The sequence below is a fragment of the Cervus canadensis genome, chromosome 28 (assembly GCF_019320065.1).
Source record: "Cervus canadensis isolate Bull #8, Minnesota chromosome 28, ASM1932006v1, whole genome shotgun sequence".
NCBI classification, from domain to species: Eukaryota; Metazoa; Chordata; class Mammalia; order Artiodactyla; family Cervidae; genus Cervus; species Cervus canadensis.
The window spans coordinates 47,863,315-47,885,422 of NC_057413.1; the positions used below are offsets into that span (position 1 = coordinate 47,863,315).

Here is a 22,108-nt window from a genome sequence, read left to right on the forward strand (position 1 = left end):
AGAGGGGAGAAGGATAATCCGCTGTGTGCCCAGCAGTCAGGTGGGTCCTCGTATTAAATTGAATTCTCCCCGCAACCTTGTGAAAAAAGCTTTGGAGAGAGACAGACCTATGAACACATGCCTGGAATGAATGCCCAGCTTCACGTGCCTGCCAGAGACTCCTCTGCGACGCAACTGCGTTTTTCAGAGCCTCAGTTTCCTCGACTGCAAAATTGGGATGATAACCTGTGATGAGCGGTTGAACTGAGGATTAAATGAGATGTCTGTGAACACCATCTGGCTCTAAGTTGAGGATCTACAAATGGCAGTTTCTGTCCCAAGTGAGGAGCTCAGAGTAGGGATTCAGTTCTGGAATCTAAAATCAGCATTCTCATCATCCTAGGGGGAGGGCATCTTTAGGATCTGCCAGGCTGTGGGGTCAGGGTGGGGGGAGATTCCTGGGGCTACTGGAAGGAAGGAACCAATTTAAAAGTGGGCAAAGATATCTTCCAGGCCAACCTGTGTCAGGGGGCTGGGAATGGGCTAGTAGAAGGGTAGCTGTCCCAACTCGAGGTGGCCCAAGCAGACAGCAGGTGAGGCAGGCTGCTGATGGCACTGATGGGGGTGGGGGTCTTCAGCCTTCTTATTCTGGGAAGATCTTGAAACTCAAAAACAAACAAAGCAAGCCAAAGGGCTCTTCCCCATCTGTATTGTGGTAACTGAGCCCAAGCTAGCACCTCCACCGGCTGGAAGGCAGGAGAGTCGTTAAGGACACCTGCCTCCCTCCCCCTCCCGGCGGGAACCCACTGAGACTGCAAGACTGCGAGCACCTGGGCCTGGGTGGCGCCTGGGAACACGTGGCGCCCGAGGCCGCCAGGCTGCCCCGCGGGAAAGGGGTGGGAGCTCAACCTGGGCTTCAGGGGGTCCCTCAGGACACCGGAGAGTGCCATCGACAAGATTATTAAAATAACCATTCAGGTGGAAATGGAGTGAAGATGGTAACAGGATAAAGAAATCAGGAAGCCAGGAAGAAATAAACCCGCCAATGTAAAAGATATTAACAAGTAATAAAGAACGTTTCGCAAATAGGACAGGAAGGATTATCTATGAATAATCTTGGGATAATTGATTTGTTCTTTGGGGGGAAAAAATGAAATTTAGAGGTACATCTTCTACAACATACCAAAATTAATTCAGTTCCCGATGGTGTTAAATTGGAGGTGGGGGATTAAACAACACTTGCACAAAAAGACAAGTGGGAATGTATCCATCCTTTAGAGGGGAGAGGATTTTCTAGGCTTTAAAGGTATGAGATAAATCCCAATAGGGAAGATGGATATGTTGGTTCATACAAAACAAACAAGTGCAGGTTTTTTTTAAAAAGTTAAATTAAAAGTAGTCAGTGAATTGGGAAAAGGCTCCAATCAAGGGCATTATAGAGCTTCCCAGGTGGCTAAGTGCTAAAGAGTCCGCCTGCAATGAGGAGACTCGGATTTCATCCCTGGGTCAGGAAGATGCCCTGGAGAAGGAAATGGCAACCTTCTCCAGTATTCTTGTCTGGGAAATCCCATGGACAAAGGAGCCTGGCAGGTTACAGTCCATGGGGTCACAAAGAATCAGACACAACTTATTGACTGAAACAACAATGACGAAAGTGCATCATACAAAGAGTTGATACCTTTAATATGTTAAAGCCCTTACAAAATTCATTAGACACTAGGACTAAAAGAGGACTGTAGACAGTACAGTAAAGGAAACAACCAAAATGGGAAAATAATGTCATCAGAGAAATGAGATACCATTAACTGATTAAAGTAGGATTTTTTTAATTTTTTACTTTATTTTTTAACGAAATGCCAAAGATTGAAGGCAGGAGGAGAAGGGGACAACAGGATGGCATCACCGACTCAATGGACATGAGTTTGAGCAAGCTCCGGGAGATGGTGAAGGGCACAGAAGTCTGGAGTGCTGTCGTCCATGGGGTTGCAAAGAGTCGGACACAACTGAGCAACTGAACAACAACAAAGCTCTGGTAGGGATGATGTGGGCCTTTCACACATTGTGGTGGTTTTATACGAACATAAATCATAAGGGGCTTCCCAGGTGGTGCAGCAGTAAAGCATTTGCCTGCCAGTGCAGGAGACACAAGAGACAGGAGTTTGATCCCTTGGTTGGGAAGATCCCCTGGAGAAGGAAATGGCAACCTGCTCCATTATTCTTGCCTGGAAAATTCCATGGACAGAGGAGCCTGCAGGGCTACAGTTCATGGGATGGAGAAGAGTTGGGCATGACTGAGGGACTGACCACAAGCACAAAATTAGTATAACAGGTGTATCAGGGAGACTTAAAACACAGAGGCCTCAGATGCTCAACATCACTAATCATTAGGGAAATACAAATTGAAACCACAAGATAACACTTCACACCCATTACAATGGCCACTGTCAAAATTAAAGTTAGAATTAAATTACTGTATGATCCAGCAATTCCACTTCTGGAATACACACAAAAGAACTAAAAGTAAGATCTCGAAGAGAGATTTGTATACCCATGTTCACAATAGTTATAACAGAGAAGCAACCATTGAGGGATATCCACTGAGAGATGTACAATAATGTGAATGTATTTAATATCACTGATCTTAAAATGGTAAATTTTATGTTATGTGTACTTTACTGTGTGATAAAGAATTCACCTTCAATGCAGGAGACCTGGGATCGATCCCTGGGTTGGGAAGATCCCTAGAGAATGAAATGGCAACTCATTTCAGTATTCTTGCCTGGGAAATCCCATGGACAGAGGGGCCTGGTGGACTACAGTCCATGGGATCGCAAGAGTCGGAAACTACTTAACGACTAAACCACCCCCCCCACCACTTTACTACAATTTTTAAAAATTTTAAGTTAAACAAAACCACTCAAAATTATTGAGGCCTTTGACCTAATTTTAAGGAAGTAAGTATGAATTTGGAAAATACTTTATGAATAAAGATAACTGTTGCCCCAAACTGGAAAACCCAAATATCTACAAGTAAAGGAATGGCTAAATAAGCTCTAATATGTCTGTAGTTTTATGTTTTAATAATGTTTATTATCCTGATTTTTAATGTAATACAGGTTTATCATAGAAAATTGAAGAAATAAACAATTATAAACATGAAAAGAAAAACTATCCAATATCCTCACATGCAGAGTAGCCATTGTTAACATTTTGTCTGCTTCCTTCTAGGAATAATCGTATATTTCTTATGCAAAATTGGGTGTATATTTTCCATTTAAATTTGAATCCTGTTTGTTTCAGTTTTCTGTGTATGTAATTTAGTATACACATATATAAAGAAAGAGAACATTTATTGACTTCTTACTATATAGAAAGAATAATGCTAGACCCACTTCATGGGTAATCTGTTTAAGTTGAGGTATTATCATTCCCATTGTACAGATGAGGAAGTTGAGATTTAGGGAAGTAAGTAATTTGGTGAAAATCACACAATTCCTGAATGATATAGTCAGGATTGAAAGTCAGCTGTTCTGGCTTCACAGCCCACACACTGAACCAAACTCTAGTCTATATCCCGTGTCATTAAATATTCTTTTATATTTATTTATTTAAAATATTCTTTTAAAAACATGATTTTAAAAGGTACTGCATACGGGAATTCCCTGGTTGTCCAGTGGTTAGGACTCATCACTTTCTCATCACTCATCACTGCCATGACCTGGGTTCAATCCCTGATCAGGAACTAAGATTCCCCCAAGCGGCCAGGCATGGCCAAAAAAAAGCTGCTGCATAATATTTACTAACATAAGTACACCAAGAATTAGTTCATTTAACTCTTCTCCAAGCATTGACATTAGGTAGTTATTTCTCTTGGTTTGACTTTGTTGTAGTTGTGTTTTTTTTTTTTTTTTTTAGGTGCACATTGCGGCTTGCAGGATCTTAATTCCCCCACCAGGGATTGAATGTCAGCCCTTGGCAGTATGAAGTCCTAACCACAGGACCACCAGGGAATTCCCTCTCTTGGTTTCTAATATAATACTTGAAAGAACATTTTTGTGCACAAATCTTTGTCTTACAATGATTGAATCTCTTCTTCCATCAGGATATATACCTGGATGTAAAGTTTCAGGGTCAAAATGATAGCTACAGCTAAAATTTAAAGGAGTCACTGAAAATGGCATTTAAAAAAGGAGACTTGAGGACTTCCCTAGTGGTATGGTGGATAAGAATCTGCCTGCCAATGCAGGAGACATAGGTTTCACCTCTGGTCAGGGATGACTCCACATGCTACAGAGCAACTAAGCCCGTGCATCACAATTACTGAGCCCATGAGCCAAGATTACTGAGCCTATATGCTGCAACTACTGAAGACTACTCGCTCTAGAGCCTGTGCTTTACAACAATAAGACACTGCAATGAGAAGCCCAAGCACCAGCCAAGAGTAGCCCCTGCTTGCCACAACTACCCGCACACAGCAACACAGACCCAGCACAGCCAAAAATAATTTTTTTTAAAGGCAGGGGAGGTGGCTTGATGCGGTGGATCAGGGAGTATATGGGAAATCACTTTTGCTATTGACCTGAAACTGATCTAGAAAACAAATTCTATTTAAAAGGGTTATGTTTAACTACATGGAAATGAGCTCATTGGGCTTTTTGGCTATAGTGAGGCTAGCCATCAGAAAACAGTTCAAGCCCTGGCTCTGTCACTGGCCAGATGGGTGGCCTTGGGCAGGTCCCTCAATCTCTCTGAGCCTCAGCTGCCTCGCCTGTGAAATGAAACTCACAGTAGTTGGGTGATGGAATGAAATGCTGGATGTTAAGCCCCTGATACACCGTCAAGTGCTCTAGATCCTGTAGGTGACAGGGGCAGTGACTGGGAAAAGGCCTTGCACACTGTGGAGTGTTCTTCAGATGGGAGGGGGTGTGGTGCTCTGAGTGCCTTGGACTGGTGAGAGAAGGCTGCGTTTGGGGGCCAGGGTGGGGGTGGGAGGCTCCTCACCCGGGGAAACGGCTCCGTGGTGGAGCAGCTGAGATGCAGCTGCGCCTGTGGCCTGCGAGGCCGTCTTGTGGCTGCCTCCTCCCCCAGCCCAGGTCTGCAGCTGGGTCCTGCCTCCTCTCAGGTGGGCCATGGCCGAGTCTTGGTTGCTGCTTTTCCTGGCCCTCGGGTGTCCAGCCCTGCCCACAGGTGAGCACCCCCCTGCACCCTTCTCTGTGCCCCCCTAGTGGGCCCAAGCCCACGTCCTCACTCTGGGTGTCCCTGGTGTGGGAGGGATGCAGGGAGGCAGGACAGAGGTATTTGCGGTCCCCTGAGGAGGGTCTTGCCAGAAGCCCATTATCCCCTTCCCCATTGTACCCTACCTCCCAGCTACCTTGCTCCGGGGCCCCCAAGTCCTGCTCCCCTGGAGTCCACCATGTTGGGAGGGAGGGTGCTCACCTCTTGGAGCGAGCGGGACAGGTGTGCATGATGGGTGGGGTGGGGTAGCCTGGCTGTGCTGCGCTATATGGGGCCATAGGACACGGCAACACAGTGAGTTCCCCGCTCCTTCCTGTCCAGTCTCCTGCCCTCAGGGCTCAGGGTATCTCACGTTCGCTCCCACCTCCCCCTACCAATAGGTGCTTAGAAGTTTCAAGGCCTCAGTGACTTTCCAGGTGTATTGACCCCTGAGCCCGCCCCTACAAAGATCAGGGCTGGAGACGAAGGACTAAACTTTTGAGAATTCCAGGTTCATCTAGTAGCATGTGAATGTTCATATGTTTGTGGTGGGGAAAGGTCCTTGACTTTTTTTTTTTTAGTTCTACCACTTATTGCTACCAACCCATCTCCCTCCACCCTCGTGCACACAGGCTCAGTCATGTAATCCCATGGACTTCGGCCCGACAGGCTCCTCTGTCCATGGACTTTTCCAGGCAAGAATACTGGAGTGGGTTGCCATTTCCTCCTCCAGGTCCTTGACTTTTGAATCAGGACATCTCCTTGTTCTAAAGCTGGCCCCCAGTATGTCACCAGCACTCCTTTGCTAGGGACATAAATCACACCCACATGGAGCAGGGAGAGCCCGCGGTGGGAGACCTGAGCTCTGAGAAGGAAGCAGCCAGGGTGAGAAGGAGCAATTCTGGGAGGCTTCGTGGAGGAGGCAGATGCTAGACTCTGGAAAGGCTCAGGAGGCTGAGGCTCCTGCAACTCATTCGCAGCCTTTTCTCCTCCCTTTGTTCATGATGCCTTATTAATACTAGTATTGATGACACTAATCCTTCTCTGCCAGGTGTTTTATGTTCATGATCTTTATTATCCACCACAGTTTCCCTGGGTTGGTGTTATTAACCCCATTGTATTGATGGGACAGTTAAGACTCAGTAAATTAAGTGGATGAGTGAAAAGTCAAACCAACCCTGAGGCCATGTCCCAGGCTTCGTCCTCTGCGACATGTAGGAAAATCTTGGTCATCTTTCCAAGCGGGATGGTCTGTGAGACTGGGAGTCACAGAGGTCTGAATCCAAACCCTGAGTAGACTACTTACCATCTGCCTGCTTCTAGGTCAGTTATTTGACCTTCAAGCAGTCTTTTGTGGACTTCCCTGGAGGTCCAATGGTTGAAAATGCACACCTCCACTGTAGGGGGGCACGGGTTTGATCCCTGGTCAGAGCACCACATGCTGCATGGTACAGCCAAAAAAAAAAAAAGAAAACTTTTGTGAGCACCCCCTACCTCTAGATCCCTACAAGTTTCTCTAGTGCCTTCCCTGAACCCTGAGGCATTTCTTTAGCTTGGCTGCACTTAACTTATGCTGGGAATTTATTTGTAGGTTTTAACTTTTGAGATTCTGTTTATATGAAAAGACAGCCACCCATTCAAAAATAGCATTTTTGTTATATATTAAATGAGTCATCTTTACTGCAACAAATAAGTCTGTGGAAAATCAGGACTATTCTGAAAAATACAGGACAAATGTTTGCAGTACTCACATGACTTATTTTTGCTTTTTTTAAATTATAAAATAATACAGACATACACTTTAAATGGGCGAATTGTATGGTACATGAATTATGTCTAAACAAAGCTGTTAAAAATGCTACAGACTTAACAGAAAAGAAAAAAACCCCAAAACTGAAAGGAATACAACAAGCACCCCAGCATAGGCCACTCAGATTAGCAAATGGTTAAAATGTTGCCACATTTGAATCAAATATCTTTTAAAAGAAACAAAAAGGTGCAGAGCATTTGAGGTCCCTTTGATCTCATTTCATATCCTACCTCCTTCCTTCCCTCCCCAGAGGGAACCTCTCTCCTGAGGCGGCACAACAAGGTACTATAAGTATTTGTTTTCATCTGTGGTCTTTCTCATGGGATTGAAATCATCGAGAGCAAGGACAATATTTTAATTGATTGTTGTGTCCCTAGTGCTTGGCACAGAGATTCAGATGTGACAGATAGGTGATGGAAGGATGCATAGATGAACGGAAGGAAGGGAAGATGGATCAATGGATGGATGGATGGATACATAGAGATTGAAAGCAGAAAGAAGAGATGTAGGAAGACGGATGATGGTAGAAAGGATGGAGGGAAGGAAGGTGGTTAGGTAGGTAAATACAAGGAGAGAAGGATGGATGGGTGGGTAGGATAGATTGATGGTTGGTGGAAGGACTGATGGAAGAGAACCCCAGATGGAAGGATATGAGATGAGGACCTGGGAGGGTATGGACAGTTCTAGGCCCCCTACAAGTGTGTGCTCTCTTGCAGGCGTGGGCAGCACACCCTTCCCCTCTCTGGCCCCACCAATCACACTGCTGGTGGATGGGAAGCAGCAGACGCTGGTGGTCTGCCTGGTCCTCGACATTGCACCCCCTGGCTTTGAGTGTCCCATCTGGTTCTCAGCTGGCAATGGCAGCTCACTGGATGCCTTCACCTATGGCCCTTCCCCGGCGGAGGATGGCACCTGGACTCGCTTGGCTCAGCTCTCCCTGCACTCGGAGGAGCTGGCAGCCTGGGACACCTTGGTCTGCCACACGGGGCCTGGAGCTGGGGACCACAGCCAGAGCACACAGCCCCTACGGCTGTCAGGTGGGGACGGGGCCTGGGCCCCCGGGGCTGCTCCCCGCCCCCTCTCACACACTCTGGAATCAGGATGTGGTGGGAGGGAGCACAGGCTCCAAACCAAACATCTAGGTGAGCTGATGCCTGGGTTCAGAGCAGGGTGGGCTCAGAGCTCCCGGGATTTGCAACTGTGATATCTCATTCAGATCCAAGATCTGATGTATGACTTCTGAGAGGTAATAATGGCTCCTCCATCCTGAGGTCAATACCTTTCTGTGTATGCTATGCTGTGCTGAGTCATTCAGCTGTGTCTGACTCTTTGTGACCCCATGGACTGTAACCTGCCACGCTCCTCTGTCCATGGGATTCTCCAGGCAAGAATACTGGAGTAGGTTGCCATGCCCTCCTCCAGGGGATCTTCCAAACCCAGGGATCGAACCCAGGTCTCCCACATTGTAGGCAGATTTTTCTTTACCATCTGAGCCACCAGGGAAGCTCCTCTCTATGTATACTCAGGGTTAATATCTATATCACCCTAACTATGACACCCTACATATAGAACAAAACAATAATTAAATAGTCAATTGCTACCACTTATTTATCATTTGCTCTGTGTCAGGCACTGTTGTAAATACTTTACGTTTAGGTCATATTACAAGTAGGTCATGTTATTCTTCTCATTTTATAGGCACAGAGAGGTCAAGTAACATGTCCAAAGGCAGCTGTTATTATTACTGACTAGATGACTTACTTCCTTTTTTAGGATTATGTTAGTTTTCTCATCCTCCAGATGGGAACATTTGTTGAATAAAGGTCCTGCCTTCCAAAGAAGACTGCTAAGAAAACTGATTCCTTGTCTAAACGTGCTGAGGCATCTCTTGGGGCAGAGAACAGGGAACAGCTAGGAGACAAGGAAATCTGGGCCCCTGACAGGACTTGCCACAGATGGGCTCAGGGTTCCCACTGCTGGTTCATCTGTCCATTTATCCAGAAGAGCTGCCCTGAGCAGGGCTGGGGCATAGCACTGGGGTGGAGAGCACAACCCATCCCAAAGACTCACTCCCTTTTCCTTGGCTGCCAGGAGACGCTTCCTCGGCCAGGACCTGCCTCTGGGAGCCTCTCGGGGGTGAGTACCGGGAACCAGGACCTCAGCCCCCGCTGGGCTCTGGGCTGATGTGCCCCCTTGGGGGAGCGGTGCAGGTTGGTGGGTATCCCCTGAACAGGTTGCCTCCCTGGTTGGGGCACTGGCTAACCTGGGCCTCTGTCTACTCCTGGGTCAGAAGGAGGTAGATCCTCTGACCCCAGCATCCTTTCTGGACACCAGGTTGAGAAGCGCCGGTGAGAGCTGGCAAAAGGGTCCTTGGGCAGCCCAGAGGGTTGGCCTCAGTATGAGGGTCTTGGGACACTCTTGGGAGTCCAGGGAGCCTCAGGAGACTGGACACCTGCTGGACATAGAGTGGTGTTCACAGCCAGGCTCTGCTTCCTGCCTGGCCTACATCCCCGTGGTTGTCGGGGGATGAAATAACATGAAGGCTCGGAAGGTGTCTATTATTATTACCAGCAGTCAGAGCTGAGGTTAGACACCAGGAAGGCCGTCCCCTGGTTCCCCTCCTCTGGGGAACGTTCTGTCGCAGGTGGGGCCGCGCCAGCCTCCAGGCCGCTCACCGGCTCCTCCTCTCCCGCAGGGACGCCGGCCCTGGTGCTGCGACTCGGGGCGCTGCGGCTGCTGCTCTTCAAGCTGCTGCTGTTGGACGTGCTGCTGACCTGCAGCCGCTTCCGCGCCCCTCCCGCCGCGCGGGAGGACCCGGCCGGGGCGTCTGGCCCTGGGGCCCCCGGTCTCCCCGCGCCCTCCGAGGTCCCCCAGGCGGATAGCCGCCTCCTCTCGCAGCCTCCGCCGCCCCAAGGATCGTCCGCAGGCCCCGCCGACCGGATTCGCCGCAGTCATGGGGGGACCACAGGCCGAGGTCTCAGCGTGTCCGCCTCGCCGGCGCTGGAGCCCCGGGACCGCCGCCGCTGCCGCCGGGTTTACACCCGCCGTCCGGGTCGGGATCCCAGGAACCCAGTCTGGGAGGAGGGGCCGCCGGTTCTCAGGGCCTGGAGCTCAGGACCCGCCTTCAGTCTTCCCACCTCAAGCCTTGGAGCATTTCTCTATACTCTGCCTCCTCCAGCTGACCCGAGCTTCCCCGGGGGTTAGGCTCCGTCTCCTCCTCAGACTGAGGTTCTTTCTCAGCTAAAAAAAAGCTTTGTCTCTCCCATTAGATTGGAAGCCCCTTGAGGGTGGTAATCCACCCAGGCACCAGGACATCTGAGGTGCAGATAGTTGACAACAATTAAAGGAGAACTTATATAACACAAGCAAACAAAAAGTCTTTTAATTAATGTCTGCTCTGGGAGAAGGGTATTTGGCACATTTAGAGGAGGCAGAAATCTGGGAAGGCTGCCTGAGGGTGACAGCCTGGAAGGTGGGGCTGGGGGTTGGGGAGGATGCGGTCCCACCTCTGTCTCCTTTCCCCATCATTGGGCACTGGGCAGGCCCCCTCTGTGTCCTCACAGTTGCCCAAACTTTCTGAGAGGTCAGGGGGAGGGGCCCGGGAACCCAGGAAGAGGGTGTGCTGGGCCTGATGTGAAGGCTTGTATAGACTCGAGGGAAACGATCAGGGCCAGGATTCCAGAGTAATAGGATCATATCCAAGGGCAAGAGCACAGACAGTAATTCCAAGGGTATACATCATTAATCAATTAAGATCATTATTCACTTGACAAATATTCACTGAGCATCAACTCTGAGCCAGGCACTAGAGAGGTTTTTGTTTTGTTTCTTCAACAGGGTTCTTGCACTGATAGAATGAGGCTCCCACAATGGAGTGTAACCTGTGTGTCCCCTGTTTATCCAGTGCTGGCAGGAAACCCAGGGTTTTCTTTCCAGTCATCACCCCAAGAATCTGGATGCTTACAAGTGAATCCAGATGTCCCCCAGGGCAGCACAGGACAATTACCTGGATTAATGGCCCTACTGTAGTTTTCCTTCTCCCAAAGAGGCAGTGGCGAACTCCATTCTAACACTGCCCCACCACCCCCCACCCCCACACAAGGTGTCAATGACACTCCCAGCTTCCCAGAGCCTCTAAGCCCTCTCAGCTGCTGTACCATGAAAACCCTCACCTCTCCTCCACTGGTTGTCTCTCACCAGCCTGTAAGGAGGTTCTCCCACCTCTGTTTTGGATTCTCCAAGAAAGAGGACACAGCTTCTGGAGGTCAATCTGTCCACCAGCCCCACAGGGTCTGCTCCTTCCTTAACACACAGAGGAAGGGGTCGGCTGGGTGGGGGCAGGGGCAAACGCAGACTTTCTACAGTCACTGTCCCTTCCCAGCTCTCAGCCCACGTGTTGAACCCAGATCTCCCACCAAACTAATTTATGTCTCAGTGTGCTCTCAGAGGCCCTTTTGTTTATTCTGGAAGCAAACCTCCCTGAGCTTCAGTGCTTCTCCCCGTCTTGCCCGCCTTCCCCCAATCCTTCCCTGCCCCAGACTCTGAATCCCCACTGTGGCTGGCTTAACATCATTTCCCAGGAGGGCTCCTGGCCAGACTTTGAGCCTCCCCAAGTCTTCTGAAGCCTAGAGAGCATGGAGGACCTCAGGACAGTGATCTGATCCTCTACATTGTGGAATTCTACACACCACAGCTCCTGCTATCCAAGAGTGCCCTGTCAGCCACGGAATTGTTAGGAGCAAGAAGCTAAGATCAGAAAATGACAAGTCAATAGACTTGAGCATCTGTCCTTTAAAGTCTTTATAAAATGCCATAAATATCCAACCTCCAGGAAGGAAACAGGAGGCACTGGAAACAGGGATTTATGGGCAAAAATGGAATTGGCAGGCAACCTCTCAGAGAAGCAGCCTTGCTCTGTGTGTGTCCATAGACCATTGGGCTCAGGGGCAGCATGAAGCCATCCCCCAAAACCCAGAGAGTCCTCTTCCCGATGACACAGCATAAGGAGGCTTCACCCAGCAACTCCTTGTGCCAAGCGCCCTGGTGCCGGGGATGTGGCCGGGAAATCAATCGCTTGTTAGTCAAGTCCCTGCCTGTGGGAGCTCAGAATCCAAAGAAATAAATAATAGGCCAGAAAAGGAAGCGAGATCACACACTAATATGAAAGTTAATGCATGAACTTTTTACAATCCTCTCGATAAGCTTTAATTCCATCAACCCGTTCGAGCTTCCCAGGAACAGGTAAGTCTTGAAGGGCAGCTAGGAGGATCACTTTGTTGTCAGATAAAAACTGAGGCTCAGAGAGGAAATGATTTATTCTAGTTACCACCAGGATAAACTTGGGGTTTTATGAGACAGGCGTGTGCATACTCAGTTGTGTCCGCGACCCTACGGCGTTTAGCCTGCCAGGTCCCTCTGTTCAAGGGATTCTGCAGGAAAGAGTAGTGGAGTGGGCTGCCATTTCCTCCTCCTCAAGGGTATCTTCCCCACCCAGGGATCGAATCTGTGTCTCCTGCGCCTCCTGCATTGCAGGCGGATTCTTTACCGTTTGAGCTGTCGTGGAAGCCCAGGGTTACTGGGCACAAAGAAAGCTGCTTGAAGGCAGGGGACTCGGAATCGTCCAGGTCTCATCCACAGCACCTACTAGAGTGACAGTAACAACAAAAGCAATAATAATAACAAGACATAGGGCTGGCTGCCTTATGATCCTAGGGGTAAGTAGCGTGCAAGAAGGCGGAGAAGGCAGTGAAAACTGTCTCTCTCAAACCTTTCAGGACCAGAGCGTTGCTCCCTCTCCCCTAATCCTGGTCCCCGAGTCCCTCCCAGAGCCTCCGTTAGGAGGTGGGAAAAGATGTTGCCATAGGTCACCGAGGACACCATCCGTTCCCTCATTGGCCGAGGCCGAAAAAAGATCGTCCTCCCATTCGCTAGAAGGCAAACCCCGAAAAACCCATTGGCTGCCGAGTCCGCGGGCCTCCGTCGTTCTGGGGGCGGGCCGAGGTAGCTGGACTGGGAGCGGGTGTGTTGGGGGGTGGGGGGGGCTCGCCGTTGCCCCGGTTACGCCGAGGCACGTGTGCAGTCCCGGAAGCGGCTCCGGGAAGCTGCCCAGCGCGCGCAGCCGGAGGAAGCGCAGCCTCGGTCCGGTCGGGTCGGGTCCGGCTGGGCCATGGAGCCGTTACCTGAGCCCGCGTCCGGGCCCCGACCCAGGCCCCACCGTCTTCTGCTTCTTTCCCTGCTATTGCTGCTGCTGCTGCTACTGCCGGCCCCGGAGCTGGGCCCCAGGCAGGCCCGAGCCGAGGACACCGACTGGGTTCGACTGCCCAGCAAATGCGAAGGTGAGGGGGCGGGGCCCGTGGGGAGTATCCTGCTGCGGGGCGGGGCTTGCGGAGAAGGGTTGGGGGAGGGACCGTCCCGGGCTCTGAGCGGGTCTCCACTCCAGGAGCCTCCTCTGTGCCTGGCACTGTGCTGGACGCTGGGAACGCAGGGGCGACCGAGAGATCAGGTCTCGGTGCACCTGGAGCTCAGAAATCGGTGAAAACAAGCAGTCATAGTGGGGGTGGTAGGTGCCATGAGAGAGGAGGCGCCGGGCTTTGGGGGCTGGGTGAGGAGCATCTAAATCTAGACCCTAGATGCGGGGAAAGACTTCCTCCTGGAAGCCCTGAGTGGTTAGGAGTTAGTCGAGTGAAGAGAAGCGAAGTCACAGATGCAGAGGCCTACAGGCAAAGGACAAATTTGAGGAACTGAGAAGATTCACATGACCGGTCTTGGGGGAAGAACTTGAGACGCTCCCCTTGTGCCCTGACCACAGCCGGCTGTGTGTCACCGGCCGTCTCCTCCACTAGCCGTGAGCTCCTCCAGGGCAAGGGGCCTTGTCTCAGGTAGCTGTTCACACACAGGCATGAGTGAACGTGGGTGAAGCTGGGGGTGCTGTGGGTGTGTGTGGAGGAAGGAAGAGGGTCTGAGACCTAAGGGGTCACTTTAGGAGAAAAAGAACCTGGGGGAACTTGGTGAGAGAGGGAGATTTTAGGGATATGGGAAGAGAGTGAATCCCAAAGACAGAGAGGTGGAAGTGTGGCACTTGTGTGTGTGAGAGAGAAACAGAGATACGGAGGGAGAGAGATGGGGAGAGAGAGAAGCGTGCCAGCACACACACCAGCCAAGGGCCTGCCTTTTTTTTTCTCCTCTCCTTTTCTCAGTTTTGTCCTCAGACCGTTACACGCACTCCTACGTTCTGTCCTCACCTCTCTTAACCCCAGCCCCTCACCCCTGAAAGCTGGCTATAAACCAGTTGCATCCTAATTCAAAGCCTGTAGCCAGCCAGATATTTCCTGAGTGCTGGGAAGTGTGGGTGGTTTGGGAGGCATAATCCTTCCATTTGAGAGATTAAAGGTGATCTTCAGAGATGAGCTGACCTCACTGGTCAGCCTTCCAGTATGGGTTCTAGCCTGTACTTTCTCCCTCACTCTCTGGAACAGACAGTCACAGGGTTATAATGCCTTCCTTTCACTCTTCTGGCCACAGCTAAGATCTTTTGGGGATTTCACTTCCCCTTCTCATTTTCTATCTTATTCTGATGCCGAAGAGCCCTTATCGTTTCTCTTATTGTTCTCACAGCCTAAGAAGCTCACACTTCTTTTCCATAGGAGACTCATAAAAGCATAGAGCTGGCAAAAATCTTTAGATCATTCTAATCCAACCTGATTTTGTAGGTAATTGATAAAGAATAAAAGGGATGGCTTTTCAGTCACGGGATGGCTTAACCTAAGTGTATTTTTACTTTTATTTATCACTGTGACACCTTAGTTGTTAAGTGCTGACTGGCCCACAAAACCTGCCTTTGGCTTAGTAGCCTGAGTGGAAGAGGCCTTGGCAGAGGAACTGCCCAGAAAGAAGTGGGTGGATGTTCATGGGGATCTGGGGTCTATGCCATGAGTCTCCTCTAAGTCTGGTTTTGGGTGGGATCCCCAGAGGGGGTCTTGAAGAGGTAAGGTTTGGAAGAGTTGAGAAGCAAGGTTGTACTTGATGGATATAAGAGAAATGGATTGATGGGTTCCAACCCCCCGGGCCTGGCATACTACATATTGAGCACCTGGGAGAGGTGGAGCACTGGAGTCAGAAAAATGATGAGCTCGCACAGAATGCAGGACAGAAGAGGCTGGGAGCCAGGGAGGTGAGACACCCTTAGTTCATCCCAGACTCTGAGATCAATGGCTGACATTTTGGAATCTTCGTGTGTTCCAAGTTCTCCAAGCCATCTATTAATGCATATGTTATAAAATTTCACCAAGCAGGCCTGCAGGGGATTTGTTTGTTTCGGTGGTAAATTGGTTTTCTATCCAACTCTGCTGTTGTTGTTAAAACAATGCTGTTGACATTTAGCCTACAGATCATATTCCATTCGGAGACATCAGAAGCTGCTCGATCACAAGCAGTCTCTCCGGGCAGTATTTATCAAGTATCCAGCACATACCAAGTCCCAAAATAGAGGAATAAGGAAGAAATCCAGCCCATGATCCTCACTTTGAGTGCCCTTGTAGTCTAATTGGAGAGTCACATGAGATGATCAAGGCCCTTGGTGAGAGCATGGTCCTACAGAGTCTCAGGATGAAATCAAGAGCAGGTGGGACTCATCCAGAAGGGCTTCCTGGGGGAGCAGGCTTTTAAGATGAGGTGGAGAGAAAGGACAGACAAGCCCTAAAGCCCTAGAGGGCATCAGGCACTTCCCTAAGGCCCCAAGCAGTGCACCCTTTCCGTGGTAGCACTCCTTATGCAACGGTAATTATTTGTTTACACTTCTTTCTGCTCCATTAGACTGAGTATCTGGGAGGGAGGGACCTTGTTTTCCTCTCTGTATCCCCAGGCAGTGCCTGACACAAAGGAGTTGCTTAATAACTATTTGAAGAAGAGTAAGAGGAAATGAGAAAATAAATGTACAAAAACAGTAGAAACAGGCCTGTGGGGGGAAGTGGAGCAAATTAACTTGGTAGGACTAGAGAACTGGTGTTGAAATAACATATGAAATCAAGAAATAAAACAGCCATAAAAGACATCCTGGGAACAATTGGGGAATTTGAACATGAAGTGAGTATTAGATGAGATAGGAATTGTTAAATTTTCCAAGAATGGTGATTGTTTTATGATTAGTAGGGGAAGGTCCTTGTTTTCAGGAAGTGCTCGATGACTTGTTTAGGAGCAAAGATCATGATGTCTTGCAGCTTATTTTCAAAATGGTTTATCAAAAACTGTGTTTATCAAAAAAACTGTGTTTATCAAAAACTGTTGACATCTATTATTATCACATTGCTTTATATTATAAATTGGAAATAGTGGTAAATCACTGGTTTTTTTTTTTTACTAATAGCTCTTTTTGTTCTCTCTTTCTTTTTAAATTTATTTTTATTCTTTTTGACTAACAACTCTTGACTGTGAGTGTAAGGTATATGGTTATTCATTGTACTCTTTCAGCTTTTCTATATATTTGAAATTCTTTTCAGTGACATAAATGATTGTGGGGGTGGGGGGCAGGAAGGGGCTGGGAGAAATGGAGGCAGTAGGATAAGGGCCCAGAGATGACAGGGGGCAGTGGATCTTGGAGCCTCCTTTCACCCACTGAACTCTACTGCTGGTCTGCCCACTGAACTCTACTGCTGGTCTGGTGCTGACTCCTTTCTCTGCCCCAAGCATCAACTCAACCCTGGAGAGGTGTCCGCTTGGGTCTGTTTTGCTGGGAGCCAGCTCCCTGCAAAGACTCAGATGCATTCAGTAGGTGGTGCTATGTCTTCTTCCCCCAGTGTGTAAATACGTCGCTGTGGAGCTGAAGTCAGCCTTTGAGGAAACTGGCAAGACCAAGGAGGTGATCGACACAGGCTATGGCATCCTGGACCGGAAGGCCTCAGGCGTCAAATATACCAAGTCGTAAGTAGAGGAGAGGGTAAGGGGCAGCAGCCTGCTCTGCTTTGTTCCTTGAGGCATCAGCATCTTGAAGGTCCCTCTCCCTTCCCGCTAGGCAGACCCACCAAAAGGAGGCGGCTCTAACTGAGACCCAGGTTTGCCTACTGCTTCTCCCCTGAACTGATTGTATGGCCTTCCTAAATCCCCAAGTGCCTCTGGGCTTCACATTCTTCATCTGTAAAAGCAAGACTATTGGACTTCATCAGTGACTCCCAGTGATTGGAATTTATGGACCAGTCTTTAAAAATATAGGATTGCTGGGAAATTCCCTGGTGGTCCAGTGGTTAGGGCTGGACATTTTTTTACTGCCATGGCCCAGGTTCAATCCCTGGTCAGGGAACTAAGATCCTGCAAGCCGCTCAGTGCAGCCAGAAAAAACAGGCTTACCAACTTTTAATCTTGCTAGGTATAAATACTAAAAACAAACCAAAAAGCTTTTCCATCAACTATGATCATCCTTTCAAAATGAAACAATATCTCGACATCAAATATCCATACATTTTGCTTTATTTTTTTTTTTAATCTAGCTAATCATTTAACTTTATATTTAAAACAACAACAACAACTTTCTTCTCCTAGAGCTGTTAAAATTGTGTCTCTCTGGTCTGTGTTCCAGCATTTCAGAGCCCCCCCGATGACCTATCTCCCTCCCAGCTCTGCCTTCCCGTTGATGAGCCGTGCAGGTGCCGGGGTAGCAGGGCTGGAGGGCTGGACCCCTAACCCGCAGGGTGGAGGAGGGGAGCTCAGGCAGGGACTGTGTTGTGCTGCTGTCTCGGCAGGGACTTAAGGTTAATCGAAGTCACGGAGACCATTTGCAAGCGGCTCCTGGACTACAGCCTGCACAAGGAGAGGACCGGCAGCAACCGATTCGCTAAGGTTGGCTTTGTATACGCCCTTCCTCCCCGCTGGGCCCGGGCTTCAGGGCTCAGTGTGTCCCCTGGTCTGGGTGCCATCGGAAGATCATGCCCTGGGAGCTTCCCTTCTCAGCAGCTCCCTGTTCTTTATCCACTGCTGTTTTCATCCCTCCAATCCTGAGCAGCCTAACTTTTCAGTGCGGGTGGGCACATATTTGATGTCTGGGCCTGCCCCCTGGGGTCCTGCCTCAGCCTAGGACAGAAACGCTCCCAGGTGGCAGCCCCCTGGGGGCCAGAGCACTTTGTGCGGGGAGAACTCAGGATGCGCAGAACTGTGGGAGTTTAGAGGAGATGTCAGAAAACTCTTGGGGAGGGGGTGATGACTGCCATGTCCCTTCTCTGGGTCCACGGGGGCCCTACCTGGACCTCTATCATGATGCCTTTATGACATTTATTGCACTCACCATGTACATGAATGCTTCTTTCACTGGAGATGAGCTTCCTTGCAGCAAGGCCCATGTTTCCTTTTTTTTTTTTTTCCCTTGTGCCATTTACTTTTCTATCCGCAAAAGAAAGGTGCATGAAAAAGGTGTGAAAAAATAAAGTGACTCAGTTTAAGTTCTGATCCAAAATGAGATGTGCGATGGGAAAACAGGTCCGTACAACAGCAATCATGCCCTGGCCCAGGGTTTTAAAGTCCCATCAAAAACTGGATGTCTTCCCTTTCCTCTTCTTTCCCTCTTGCCTCATCTCACACATTCTGCCTGAAGACTGTGTCACATGGATGCAGCGGCTCAGAAGTCAATACACCTGTGTGAGCTCACCACTCATACACAGAATCTACCAGCCACACAATTCCCAGGGTGTGGCTTGACAATAAACTGACAATAAGCTCTCTTCTGTGGCTGAATGATGCCAGGGCTCCTGGACATTGATAAAATGTCATCCTACCCACCTATCTCCACACCCCTCCCTGTATACCTGTTGCCATGTGTCTTTCCAAAAGGATCCAGAGGGGGCTGTGGGGGGTCTGGAGGCTCATATGTCTCTTGTCACTCCTGTAAGAGCACATGTTTCTTTATCTCTGCATCTTCTATGTCTGGTAGAAGAGCTGTCTCCCACATTTCTCCACCTAAGTACCCTTCTAGCAAAGGAGATCCTTCAGAAACCCTTGGGAAACCTAGAGGAATACTTCTAAGCCACACAAGTCCTAGGTTTTACCTTTATAATTTATATTAACATTGTACTTGGTAATATACCCATGTTTAATGTAACAATGTTTAAATTTACTTTCTAGAGCGAAAAAATTAGAAGCAGCCTGACCATGCGCTAGTAGGGGAGTGGTTAAGTAAGTTGGCCATTCAGTGGACTCTTAGGCAAACTGTACAATGAAGAATGAGGTAGTTCTTTATGAGTTGAACTAAAATCACCTCCAAAGTATAGTTGTTTAGTCACTAAGTTGTGTCCCACTCTTTTGCAACCCTATGGACTATAGCCCTCCAGGCTCCTCTGTCCATGAGATTTCCCAGGCAAGAATAGTGGAGTGTGTAGCCGTTTCCTTCTCCAGGGGATCTTCCTGACCCAGGGATGGAACCTGAGTTTCCTGCATTGGCAGGCAGATTCTTTACCACTGAGCCACCCGGGAAGCCCTCTCCAAAGGATATTATTAAGTAAAAAAATGCATGGTGCAGAATAGTGTGTATGATACATACATACAGCTGCTTGTATGGGGGTGGAGGAGAAGCTATTTTTGTGTGCGTAGTGGCTTATATCCGCATGTGTGGTCTCTGGGAGACAGAAGAAACAGGTAGTGTGTTGTCTCTGTGGAGAAGACCTAGGTGGCTGGCAGAAATAATTTCATACAGAACCAAGAGTCTTCCCTGCCTTGCCGGTGCTTCTTTCCAGCAAGGAAGGATACAAGTGGGAAGAACCAGAAGCAGGGAGAGGCCTGGACACGGGGGAGGCCACAGTGAGGGGAAAGAGACAAGGCCAGTTTATTATCCTGGAAAGGAGTATTTGCTCAAAGGGTCCCGAGAGCAACCTTTCCAAAAGGAGGAGGTGTGGGGAGGCAGGACAGGCTGTGTGTGTTGAGGGGTTGTGGGACACAGGCCTCAAAGAGGGGAGGGGAAGGTGAGGATGAGCGCGAGAAGCCAGAAAGGATCCTGACCTTGAGCGGGGTTCCCTGGGTCTCCAGCCCCACCAGGAGAGGCGCAGGGCAGGGAGGGGAAGGGTCTCTCCCTCTCACATCCCATCGCGTCTTCCAGGGCATGTCAGAGACCTTCGAGACACTACACAACCTGGTGCACAAAGGGGTCAAGGTGGTGATGGACATCCCCTACGAGCTGTGGAACGAGACCTCGGCAGAGGTGGCTGACCTCAAGAAGCAGGTAGGGGCCCCACCGCCCCCAGGGTTCGGTGGGGGCGGGTCCTCGGTTGACGAGGGCCACCGGGAGCCGGGGGACTGTGGTCAAGCCATCTCACCCCGCCTCTGGCTGCAGCCTCCTCGCCGGAGTCACAGCCACTAGCCCCGTGGGTGGCGAGACGAGGCTCAGGCTCTCCCGGGTCCTCCGGGAGGGGTCAGGGCCGGGCTTTGCCGACATGAGGCCTTGCGGTTAACAGTGTGACGTCCTGGTAGAAGAGTTTGAGGAGGTGATCGAGGACTGGTACAGGAACCACCAGGAGGAAGACCTGACTCAGTTCCTCTGCGCCAACCACGTGCTGAAGGGCAAGGACGCCAGTGAGTCCGAGGGCCCTCCCTTCCCCGCTATTGTTCGCTCCCCTTCTGGGGAGGTGGGTGAGGAGAGGATGGAAAAGAAATAAGAAATGGGGGCGTTGTAGCCTCCGTCCTCAGGGAACTGGATAGTACAGGGCGGGGTCAGGGCCTGGTGCCTCAGATGCCCCCTAGATGGGCCGGGGGGCCCACAGTGAGGCAGAGCTGGGGCCAGATCCCATCACCGCCCCCAGGGGCTCTGCAGCCCCAGCTCCTCACCCAGCCAGCCAGCCTGTTGAGGGTGTCTCTCCTCCTCCCCACAGGCTGCCTGGCAGAGCAGTGGTCTGGCAAGAAGGGGGACACAGCTGCCCTGGGAGGCAAGAAATCCAAGAAGAAGAGCAGCCGGGCCAAGGCCCTGGGCGGCGGCGGCAGCAAACAGAGGAAGGAGCTGGGCGGCCTCGAGGGAGACCCCAGCCCCGAGGAGGACGAGGGCATCCAGAAGGCTTCCCCGCTCACACACAGCGCCCCAGATGAGCTCTGAGCCTAACCTAGCGGCTCCTGCTGACCGAGAGCCTGAGCTGGGAGCCGAAGGGTCTGGGGCCCCTGGCTCCCGCAGACGGAGCAGCGCGGGGCCTCAGCGGTGCCTGCCTGGCCGGTGCCGCCTCCTGCCGTGGAAACTCCAGCCCCAGGAGAACTTGGATCAGCTGCGGGCAGCCAGGCCGGCCTCTTCCCTCTGCCCAGCGTTCCTCTCCCGACCCAGACTCCAGGCGGGCCCCGTGATCTCAGGACTGCCGAGGACTCCGGTGTGAACTCCGGTGGGCAGGTGTCGAGCTGGACCCGGGACTGGGGCTCCAGAGCCCCCCACCCCCTCGCTCCTCCAGCACCAGCTCCTCCTCTCCGCATCCCCTCTTCCTGTGGACACCTTGTGCTCTGCCCGGCCCTCCCCTGGGGCTCACAGAGTAAAAACCTTTCAGCCTTTTTCATTCAGATTTCTGAGTCCCCTTCAGCTGCTCAGAGGGGCCGGAGCCCCCTGCCACTCTTTCCTGCCCCCTGCTCCCACCTTGGGCTGAGGATGGGAGGCTGTTCCTGAAACCTGCCAGCCGTGGGGAAAGCAGGCGCAGGGAGGGCCCCGGGGCTGTGGCTGGGGTGAGGGCCGGGCCTCGGGTGTGGGGTGGGCATCGTGCCCCGGCCCTGGCCCTCAGCTGCCTGTGGTCTCCCTGAGCTGCTCAGGCCTGGAGTGCCGCCCTCTCTCCTTCCCGGCCTCCCGCCTCCCCTCTCCCCTCCTAGGCCTTCCCGTTGGTTGTGTAAAGTGAGCCCAGTGACCCCACCAGCCCCAGCCCCTCCTCTCCACCTGCCTCTTGGCTTCTGGCCTCTTGGTCTTGACCCTTGTTCCCTGATGACCACACCTGACCACTCTGCGCTCCCTAGCCCTTGTGCTAGGAACCCACAGGGAAGGACGGCCAAGCCCCCAACAACACCGGTTACACCATGTTCTCTGGGAGCAGGGGACGAACAGCAAGGCTGGCCTCTGAGGAGAAGGGGTGGGAGGCACCTCCCGGTCTGTCCTGAGGGCAGAGATCGGTGGTGGCG

General features: G+C 50.7%; 2 protein-coding genes across 5 annotated transcripts; both read left to right on the plus strand.

The window, feature by feature from the left end:
* Positions 1-5,108: 5,108 nt before the first annotated feature.
* Positions 5,109-10,363, plus strand: PTCRA (pre T cell antigen receptor alpha). Of its 2 annotated transcripts, XM_043449395.1 has the most exons (5): positions 5,109-5,166; positions 7,254-7,272; positions 7,691-8,040; positions 9,095-9,139; positions 9,699-10,363. In XM_043449395.1, the coding sequence occupies exons 1-5, from the start codon at positions 5,109-5,111 to the stop codon at positions 10,205-10,207; spliced, it is 981 nt and encodes a 326-aa protein (XP_043305330.1). In that variant the 3' UTR covers positions 10,208-10,363. The 2 variants fall into 2 exon arrangements, 1 of the variants encoding a protein (XP_043305330.1); XR_006265939.1 differs by lacking the exons at positions 5,109-5,166; positions 7,254-7,272; positions 7,691-8,040; positions 9,095-9,139 and adding an exon at positions 9,519-9,588 and having other exon boundaries at positions 9,699-9,831.
* A 1,858-nt stretch (positions 10,364-12,221) lies between these two features.
* CNPY3 (canopy FGF signaling regulator 3) lies at positions 12,222-21,501 on the plus strand. 3 transcript variants are annotated; one of them, XM_043449397.1, is made up of 7 exons: positions 13,314-13,338; positions 16,795-16,918; positions 17,571-17,637; positions 17,734-17,830; positions 20,073-20,195; positions 20,428-20,545; positions 20,842-21,501. In XM_043449397.1, exons 2-7 carry the CDS (start codon positions 16,873-16,875, stop codon positions 21,057-21,059), a joined length of 669 nt encoding a protein of 222 aa, XP_043305332.1. In that variant the 5' UTR covers positions 13,314-13,338; positions 16,795-16,872; the 3' UTR covers positions 21,060-21,501. The 3 variants fall into 3 exon arrangements, with proteins under 3 accessions (XP_043305331.1, XP_043305332.1, XP_043305333.1); XM_043449398.1 differs by lacking the exon at positions 13,314-13,338 and adding an exon at positions 13,779-13,881; XM_043449396.1 differs by lacking the exon at positions 17,571-17,637 and having other exon boundaries at positions 12,222-13,338.
* The last annotated feature ends 607 nt before the right edge of the window (positions 21,502-22,108 follow it).

Excerpts from the sequence above, each read along its gene's own strand:
- PTCRA (XM_043449395.1), top strand. The coding sequence starts at position 5,109 with ATGGCCGAGTCTTGGTTGCTGCTTTTCCTGGCCCTCGGGTGTCCAGCC. Across the intron at positions 8,041-9,094 it reads ACAGCCCCTACGGCTGTCAG|GAGACGCTTCCTCGGCCAGG; the intron begins GTGGGGACGGGG and ends CTTGGCTGCCAG. Across the intron at positions 9,140-9,698 it reads CCTCTGGGAGCCTCTCGGGG|GGACGCCGGCCCTGGTGCTG; the intron begins GTGAGTACCGGG and ends CCTCTCCCGCAG.
- CNPY3 (XM_043449396.1), top strand. The coding sequence starts at position 13,170 with ATGGAGCCGTTACCTGAGCCCGCGTCCGGGCCCCGACCCAGGCCCCAC. Across the intron at positions 16,919-17,733 it reads GGCGTCAAATATACCAAGTC|GGACTTAAGGTTAATCGAAG; the intron begins GTAAGTAGAGGA and ends CTGTCTCGGCAG. Across the intron at positions 17,831-20,072 it reads GCAGCAACCGATTCGCTAAG|GGCATGTCAGAGACCTTCGA; the intron begins GTTGGCTTTGTA and ends CGCGTCTTCCAG.